The 9,009-nt window shown below is 52.9% G+C and overlaps 5 protein-coding genes across 5 annotated transcripts; 3 read left to right on the top strand and 2 right to left on the bottom strand.

Annotated features, from left to right (window-relative positions):
• Positions 1–941: 941 nt before the first annotated feature.
• Positions 942–2,229, bottom strand: PpBr36_01404 (uncharacterized protein; the record flags this gene model as incomplete). The annotated part of the gene is made up of 3 exons (XM_029888590.1): positions 942–991; positions 1,090–1,830; positions 2,208–2,229. The coding sequence occupies 3 exons, from the start codon at positions 2,227–2,229 to the stop codon at positions 942–944; spliced, it is 813 nt and encodes a 270-aa protein (XP_029751898.1).
• Positions 1,019–1,780, top strand: PpBr36_01405 (uncharacterized protein; the record flags this gene model as incomplete). Its single annotated transcript, XM_029888591.1, has 1 exon — positions 1,019–1,780. One exon carries the CDS (start codon positions 1,019–1,021, stop codon positions 1,778–1,780), a length of 762 nt encoding a protein of 253 aa, XP_029751897.1.
• Positions 2,230–3,099: 870 nt separating the features above from the next.
• Positions 3,100–4,654, bottom strand: PpBr36_01403 (uncharacterized protein; the record flags this gene model as incomplete). Its single annotated transcript, XM_029888589.1, has 3 exons — positions 3,100–3,289; positions 3,407–4,491; positions 4,580–4,654. The coding sequence occupies 3 exons, from the start codon at positions 4,652–4,654 to the stop codon at positions 3,100–3,102; spliced, it is 1,350 nt and encodes a 449-aa protein (XP_029751903.1).
• A 1,052-nt stretch (positions 4,655–5,706) lies between these two features.
• PpBr36_01402 (uncharacterized protein) lies at positions 5,707–6,690 on the top strand (the record flags this gene model as incomplete). Its single annotated transcript, XM_029888588.1, has 2 exons — positions 5,707–5,829; positions 5,926–6,690. The coding sequence occupies 2 exons, from the start codon at positions 5,707–5,709 to the stop codon at positions 6,688–6,690; spliced, it is 888 nt and encodes a 295-aa protein (XP_029752551.1).
• Positions 6,691–8,308: 1,618 nt separating this feature from the next.
• On the top strand, positions 8,309–8,942 carry PpBr36_01401 (uncharacterized protein; the record flags this gene model as incomplete). Its single annotated transcript, XM_029888587.1, has 2 exons — positions 8,309–8,588; positions 8,704–8,942. 2 exons carry the CDS (start codon positions 8,309–8,311, stop codon positions 8,940–8,942), a joined length of 519 nt encoding a protein of 172 aa, XP_029751901.1.
• Positions 8,943–9,009: the final 67 nt, after the last annotated feature.

The raw sequence follows: 9,009 nt of genomic DNA, 5'->3' as shown, positions 1-9,009 counted from the left end.
TATCTTTGGCTGGTTCCGGGCGGGATGGCATGGCGAACTGATCGTATTTTGCTCCGAGAGCCATTTTTGGTCTGTTCGGACGACACCTCTCCTTGGGTGCAGCGTGCCCAATTGATCCATGTCGTCGGATCTGAAGCATCACCGGGCCAATGTCCCCCGTCACTTAGATACCCCAAGTGCGTAGTGATAATGCCACAGATTATGCTCATTCCTCAACGTCATAACGATGAAGCAAAGCAGGGATTATTTCCTTCTGAATAGCCTCAATTCCACGTGTTGAAACCCGCGCCCAAGACTTTTATCCAGTTTGATCTTGGACTTGGACAGATTGCTCTAACGAACAAAAGGCCGAAAAACAGCCTGTCAAAGCACAAGCACGGAAATAACAAATAGCTCCGTTTGTAGTGTCCAAGCCAACTTGGCACACCTTTTTTTCTCACGTCCTGCACTGCTGAATCAATACATCTCCTACTAATGAGGCCAAACCTCAAATCCTCATGCTCATGATGGCACCTCACCAGCCAATACTCCTGCTTTCATCCATTTGACTTTCAAAATGGTGCATTCTCTCACTCGAGAAATGACTCGATGACGTGGACTCCAAGCTGTCAAGATCAGCTCGAGGACCTGACTGACACAATGGCCTCCCCTCAAGGACAAGGAGACACTCACTCAGTCATGTAGACCAGCTCTTTCGCGTCACAGAATGATCGTGACGCAGCACAAAGCCAAACAAACGCATTGTCTTTCTCTCTTTCACATTCATGTCAACAAAAAAAAAAAAACCACCAAAAAAACATAGCAAACTTGGACCAGTTTGTCACTCAAACACAATAATGGAAGTTGGTCAACGACTCGAATCTCTGAATGCAACTCTGCTTCTGCATATCTGCCTTTGACCCAGGTATCTGTGACGGGGAGAGAGTCCCATTCCCGACGCACTACCGAAAGCCGTCCCAAGACGACCTTGCCACGAGAACACTCTTCCTCCCTGCAAAAAAACAAAAGCGCCCAAAAGATGCCTCACGAGACCCGATCTCTCAAGAAGGCGCCCAGACAAACCAACAAGCGCCCGGCGACCAAACACACCCCGGGCGACAAGAACCACCACCAGAAGCAAAAACCGACCTCCAAACCGCCGGCGGCGGCCAAGCGACGCCGCACCAGCTGCCCGGACTGCAAGACGGCGGCGCTCCGCACCCTCGACACGGTCTTTTCGCAGGAGGAGAAGCTCGACGACGGCCGCGTGAGGCTGCCGGGCTACGTGGCCTGCGCCGCCGGCTGCGGCTACCTGGCGCAGCGGGTGCGGGACCCGAGGACGGGCCGGTGCGCCGTGGTCGCGGTGCCGGACCGGCTGGCGGAGCGCTGGTGCGCCGTCGAGCTGTGCGTCGCGCTGGGCCGGGAGCCGGCACCCGACGACTTTGACGGCTGCTACGTCGGCGAGGTCCGCGTCGAGTTCGACGAGATCGACTGGGAGGCGGTCGAGCCGTCTGTCGTGGTGCGCGACGACCTCGGCTACATGCTCTCGGCCGCGGTCTGCGAGATGCTCGACGACGCCTTGGAGGGGAGGCTCGAGATGGGCATCTTTGGGGGTGGTCTTGCCGCCGATGCAGAGGAACCGACAGAGGATACAAGACCGGTCGTTGCTCCGCTCTGTCTTCGAGTCGTCGACGAGGAGCCCCTGTCGCCTCGAACTGTTCCGGCCGGGTTTGAGAGGATGGCTCTGGGCCTGAGGGATGAGACGCCTGTGTCTACCTCCGAATCCGAACCCTCCGATTAGCTCGGCCGGCGGGTATAACTGCCAAGGTTGCACGGCAAAACTTCTACTGACTACCTGGGACCGTCTCAGTCTGGCAAATATGCAAAAAGGCAACGAGTCCCGCGCGAACTGTGTAAGGCTGATTGATGATGGTGGTGGCGCGTTTCTGTCAAAAGGAGAATATTTAATCCTGTAAACATGTACTATAATTACCAAGACCTACCTTGTTATTCATGCAAACACCCAAGCGAGTTTATAGCCGCGTTATATTACAGCCATACCTATAACAGGTGTTGCACTAAAAAGCACAGCCAAAAGACGAAAGCTCCCGTCTATGACTAATGCCAGTGACTTCGGTAAATATAGCCTGCGACAACAGTGCCTGGGACCAGCACCTGAGTGATCCTAGATGGAGCCTTGTCAACTGCTGCCGGCTACTCTTGCGTACCTGGGGCTGTACGCCTACCCATGCTTGAGATTATATCCAAGCGTGACCAATGAGATTTACACCAGTATAAGTATAAAGTCTTGATTGCTTGCGGTGTCGACACTCGTTCAACACCCGAAAAAGCCACCGTCCTGCGCCTTGATAAAGGACTGCCATATTCTGTTATCCAAATCAAACAACAGTGGCTTTTAGGTGAGAACAAACAGCTAACCACTGTTGTTCTTACCGTATAGAGGGCAGATGGAACTGCTCGCTACAGGGTAGGGATCCTTAGCAACTCGTCAAGGAACAAAATTAGAGGGGAGTGGCAAAGAAAACGTAAACAGAAATCTCTCGCGCCAACAAGTAAAAAGGAAAGTTTTCATCATCACGAGATTCTCATGTGATGTGTCACCTGCGTACACCCGGAATCGAACCGGGGGCCCATCGAATCAATGTCTATGCAAGATATTCATGGCAACGATGGATTTTACCACTAAACCATGTACGCTGTCCGAGCTGTTTAATGAACTGGATGACGGAAGACGCTGCTGGTGGAGTTTAGAAGCGATAAAAAAAAAAGGTGCGCAGAAATTTGGAAAGCTACGATGGTGGACACTGTAGATGTTCTTGAGCGAAGTCGCATAGGGTTGGTTGGTGACTTGGCCAATCAGGACCCGCATTTACCTCGCGAACACCCCACTTGGCTGGTGGTGCGCCGACTCGCTAATTAAACGGCCCACATTTCATGTCGCAGTAAACTTTGAGCGAAGTGGATATGGTCTTGGTCTGATGTTTGTATGCATCGATAGGAAAGCCCTGCCTCTGAATTTTTGTAGCCAAGTCTTACTTATGAAGGAACCTACGGTATATATTGTCGTTCATGGACTGTTGCAGATCGATAAGCTCACTTTCAAACCTTGGGTATTTCCCCATCGACACCGACTCTGTCAACCGGTTCGACCTTGCCGTCAGTCTCGGAGGGCTCGACAGCTCCCGCGTGCTTCCTATCCTCCACCTCCCAGACGCTAACAAATGCAGGTACCAGGCTGACCACCCAAAGCACGAGGTTGATAATAACGGTGTGGAATAGATTGAATTTGCTAGACCGGTATAATGCGTTAATGCCCAGTCATATGCACACAACTTGACCGCAGGACGCCACATTGAGGAAGCAAAAACAAACAAACAAACAAACAAAAAAAAAAAAAAAGACTCACCTGCTGCTGATCCCAAAAGAAGCGCACTGGCCCCAGCTTTCTACGCCCCTGAGCAAGCCCGTCAGCCTGCTCAGCTCCGAGGTGCCGTCGCCGATGGTGCCGACCAAAAAGTACAAAAAGTTCTGCACCATGTTGCCGATCGTGTTGAGCATGATGTAGACGCCAAAGGCGCGCCCAAACCCGGGGCTCAGCCAGTCCAGGGCACCCGGGTGCGCATTGTTGAAGTCGTGCTGCACCACAAAGACCCAGATCCAGAGCAGGGTGAAGGGTCCGCACGACGCCAGGAACCCCCAGCGGATGCGCTGCTTGACCGTGAACCTGTCCGAGTCCAGAAAGACGCCGAAGCCGATGCAGGCGATGGTGCCCGTGATGGCCGACAGGAAGGACGCGAGGGCGCGGGCGCGCACCGTAAAGTACAGCGTCAGGTACGTCGAGCCGTAGCCCCAGTAGAACCAGCTGCTGAAGAAGATGGGCAGCAGCAGGCCGACGCGGCGCGTCGAGATGGTGGTCCAGATGCGCCGCAGCTGCTCGAGCATGGGCGTGCGCTCGTCGACATGGATGGGCGAGCCGTCCTTGCGCACCACCTTGTGCGGCGGGGAGAGCAGGAACGCGACCGGCAGGGAGAGGGCCTGCAGGCACACAAAGACGAGCAGCGTGACCCACGACACCTTGCCGGCGACCGCGGTGCTGGCGTTTAGTCCCAGGTTGATGCTGCCTCCGATCAGCTGGCCGCTGTTCTTGAAGGCCAGCCAGAGGGCCAGGTATCGCCCTCGCTTGCGGTGTTCCGGGTACGACAGGATCACGGCGCCCTCGGCCGCCCAGTAGAACCCGGCACTGATGCCACAGATGAAGGCCCCCAGGATGACGAACCACTCGGTGCCGAAGCGGTTGTTCTGGTAAAGCGATCCGCTGTAGATGGACCAACCCAGGGTCCCGAGGATCAGGGTCTGCTTGACTCCGATCCAGTTGACGAACACGGGAGACAGAATCGAGAAGAGGCCCATGAAAGCAAAAACGATCGAGTTTCCAGCGTTGACAAGGTAGGGCTCCAAGGCACCACCAGCACCAAGTGAGTTATTGGCATTCTTTTTTTTTTTTTTTTTTTTTTTTTTCACAGATTCCAAGGTCAGCTAAGATGCAGCTGAAATGTGCCACATGTTTGATTTGACATACCCATAGACCTGGCCCAAGTAGCGCAATAACACCGCAGATGATCATCTGGGCGAGGACGCTCCTGAAGAACGCCATGGCGACTTGCTTTCCAGTTTGTACAACTTGAACGGCGGAGAACAGTCAAGTCACTGAGTCACTCTCGGCAGCCCAGGAGACGGAAGCTTGACGACGCAGAAGTGGCCGGTGACTGTTGCTGGCCACAGCGGAACACAACGTTGCACCCATCCTTCATATAGTCTCGCGCTTATCGGCGATGAGTGGGGTTGAAGGAAAAGTTCTGCGTGAGACCATTCAAGGATTCACTGACGTGATCGCACGTGCTCCTGTCGCATCGGAGCCCGTCGGCATCGGATCCGGCCGTAGTCGTATTCGAATTCTCAATTGGAGGGTTACATGATGTAGAAATAATTCCCGGTAGTACATTGAGGACAATTTAGATGCAAATGTTGGTGAGCCACAACTGTTTTGGTTTTAGGAGTGGAACACAGACATGACACTGCACAGCGACGATGAGAGAGCAGTGCAGGGTAGGTGGGACTTGAAAGCAAACAACGCATGAACATGGCCTGCCTTGGGACTTTGGTCGCCCAGGGTTTGAATGGAATTGGATGCGACAGAACCCATACCCGCATACAGTACAGTATATGCTCGTAAAATATGGGGCCCAGCCTGTCAGGTCAGCACTCATGCCCAATGCATCGATTTCCGTTGTCTTTGGCGTTTGGCATTCCTGCTCATCGTGCAGCCAGCATCTAGACTAGACCAATTCTCACTTCACTTTCCTCCAGCCCCCTTGGATCTCTGTCCTAATTTTGGAAGGTAGCACAGCACCCACTGACAGCTGCCGTCTGATTAAGCTGCCGGCGACTCGTGGGTGAGTGGGTGTTGACGACAGGACAGGGACAAGGGTCAAGTCACTGATGACAGCCTGACATCCTCCATAAGCGGGTCTTTTTATCGCGAAACTCGCGACTGTGCGCCTCAAACCGTCAATTTCGCATCACTTTCACCAAACAACTTTTTTATAACCCAACGCTTGGCAATTCAAATCGTACTCACTTCTTCCGTATTCTCCAAAGCAATTAATTTGCCAAATCTAAAATCCACAACTGCAAAACTCGGTAGCCATGTTGCAGAAAATTCTCAGCGAGGCCGAGATTTTGAAGCGGTTCGACGCCCTCGTAGAAAGCGGTGACGTCCGATACGACAAGAACACCAAGGTGGTTCCTGTTGTCGACCAAGGCTTCAAGGTAGGCGCACTCATTATACTGCATTCGCTTTTTAGTGTTTTCATAAAACAAGTCTCACCATATCGACCCGTGGCCCATTGGGATAAAAAAAAATAGTTTCTCTTCATGGTAGCCTCCAGCTTGAGCCAAAAGCCCAACACACCCGAAGAGAAGGACGTCACGGAGCAGACTCTGAAACCGCCTCTGGAGCCCGGAAGCGACATCAACACGGCGGGCTTCGAGATCTGCGACGTCGGCACCAAGCACCGGCTCTGCGCCAACAAGTTCTGCTACACGAGGCCGCAGCTGCTCCTGCTCACGCGCGACGGGTTCAAGCGACAGTGGGACCCACTCGAGGCGGTCGATCTGGACGGCATCTGGACGGTGCTCCGGGACGGCCAGTTTGCCTTTTACAACTGCGGCGTCGCGGCCGGCTTCAGCCGCCTGCACAGGCACATGCAGTTTGTGCCCCGGCCCGAGGGGTTCACCACTTTTCTCGATGCGGACGAGCATGACCAGGGTGGTGGTCAGGGCGGCGACGGCGGCTCGGCAAACGTGCCGTTTCTGTACTTTCGGCGGGCCCTGGACGGATCCGGTCAAGGCTTGAAGGAGATCTACGACGGGCTGAGGGACGAAATGGCGACGCGCTCAAAGTTCCGAGCCGAGGGACCGGGAACCGACTGTCCGCACAACCTCATCATGACGAGGCAGTGGATGGCGGTGATACCGAGGCGGAGTTCGGTGCTCGGCCCTGCATCGACAAATTCCATTGGGATGATGGGGTTGGTACCGGTTTCTACGATGGAGAGCGTCGAGGAATGGAAGAGTCTCGGCCCTTTGAATGTGCTCAAGGAGTTTGGAGTGCCAAGGGATGGCAGCTGAGGAAACATGGCAAATGGCTGGCTGGCTGGCTGTGGTAGGGTAGGTGGAGGCGCTTAGCGTTTGGTCGTCTTGCTGTGCTCGTCACAGTTTCCAGAGCACGAGGACATGCAATTCGACAGTTCGATCCCAGGCCCGCACAGGGTCCAACGGTACCAACTTGGCTTGCTTGGCATCACTCTTAACCTCTCCCTGTCTTTTTACCATTGGTGGAGCTGCTAATTAGGAACCGGGGACGTCTGTTGTGGTTCCGGCGCTTTATTGGCCCTATAGATAATTCAATGATTTGCACGTTAAGACTAGATTGCCAAACAAAGACCACGAGTCATCCAAACGTTTACAATTGAAAAGGTTGTGGCAGGGTAATCTGGTGGCGACCTGCCGTGGGTAATTTAAGTCGAGAACCCTCCCCGGTAAAAATGCAGCAGGGATTACTCTTGCAAGAAACAAGCTAAGAATGGCAGTGTAGACTGAAACGCGAGTGGTTAAAAGTAATCCGCAGGGCTCTCGCAACCAGCAGCGCGATTTACCTGACAACGTCGCTCTCAACGGCTGACCGACGAAAAAAGTAAACTTGATGCTATTTCTAGTCTAGAACTGTAGATTTATGAAAGCGAACAATGCAATGCAACTGTGATTTTATAAGCGAGACAGCGCGCTCCCTGGCTCACGTTGGAATTCTACACATGAGTGAACGTCGCCAAAAACTCTCAGAAAAACAAATCATAGTAATAATAATAATAAAAACAACAACAATAATAAGAATAATAAGAATAATAATAATAACTATCTTGCAGGTTTGCCATGGCAGTTTGTGTTCCACTTGTCATCACTACCAGCGCCACTACCGGTACCGAGTGATCATCAGCCTGGGCTTCCAACAATCCAACCAACCTCAAACATGCCCGGAAGGCGATGAAGATCTCAGGAGGAGGGGCCAGGTATGTGGGCGCTTGGCAGGGACGTGGTCTGCGGCGTGCAGGCTGGCCCACCCTGAGACTTTTGTTAAGCTGGCTCGTGTTTGACATCATGGCCACCCCCCTTGTTCTTAGAAGAACAGAAGGAAAGATGCGCGCCTGGAGCTCCGGTTTTTGATGGATGCAGGTTTCTGGACTGTTTTTTTGGTTGAACCTGCTCGTATTATTATTATTGTTATTATTATTTTTTTGCCATTGGCTTTCATCATCATTTCGTTCCAGTTTCCCATTCCAGTTTAGAATTCTCCTCTTTTTATCTTGCTTGAGTCCCCCCGTTTCATTCATTTCTTACCCACTCCGTTGAATCGATTCTGCGTCTCGACTGCTCATCCATTGGAACCAAACTCCCGCAAACGCAGGTCGCTCGCTCTCCAACAAATGAGGTTTTAAAACATAAACAGAATTAAGCCTATCTTTCGCTTTCCCGATTTCTCCCAGTTCAGTTCGTTCGCAAGGCCAACAGATTCAGTCCATCCAACGTTCAGCACAAGAGTCGATTCAGCTATATACCATCCCATCCCGTCCGAACAGGTCTTCGGCTGCCATCCCATCTCTTCCCACGTCGCCCCCTCGAGTCATCCACACAACCAAAAAAAACAAACTGAGCAGGCAATTCGAAAGTAAAAATATAAATAAAAAAAAAGATGCAGTTACGAACCCTCATCGTCTCTTTCTTCGCGGCCGTCGCCGTCGCCCAGACACCTACCACTGGCTCAACGCCCTCGGGCACATCGGGCTCGAGCAGCAACCTGGTATCGACCGTCAACGACCTGCCCCGCTGCGCCCTCGGCTGCCTCAAGTCGGCCGCCGAGAGCATCAACTGCAACCCCGGCAACTTCAAGTGCCTGTGCAGCAACACGCAGACGCTGATTGCGTCGATCGGGCCCTGCGCTCTGCGTGCTTGTAACACTGCCGACGTTGGAAGTACGTTTTTTTTTTTTGTGTCTATCCATCCTTGTCTCTGGCTCTTGATATTTGCATATAAAAAAAAGTGACAAAAAAAGGATACCAACTAACAATCGCTTCCCCTTCTACACAGAGCTCACCGACGCGGCAGCCAAGGTTTGCCAGCAGATCAACGCCAACCCTCCCGCGGCTCAGGTCGCCTCTGCCTCGAGCCTTGTCATCTCGGCCATGGCTACGGGGAACAGCAGCAGCAGCCAGGGTGGCGCATCGTCATCAGTCGCCCAGGGAGTTGCCGCACCAAAGAGGACGGAGGCTCCTGTTTATGCGGTCATGGGTGGCGCCGCAGCCGCGTGGGCCGCTTACGCAATGTAAATAACTGTCATGATCCTCTAGAATATGCTACTCGTGTTACTTTTTTTCGAATTGGGGAACAGTGTTT

Source organism: Pyricularia pennisetigena, chromosome 2 (assembly GCF_004337985.1).
Source record: "Pyricularia pennisetigena strain Br36 chromosome 2, whole genome shotgun sequence".
Taxonomy (NCBI): Eukaryota; Fungi; Ascomycota; class Sordariomycetes; order Magnaporthales; family Pyriculariaceae; genus Pyricularia; species Pyricularia pennisetigena.
Note: the sequence above shows the minus strand (reverse complement) of the source record. Positions and strands in the feature narration are given on the sequence as shown.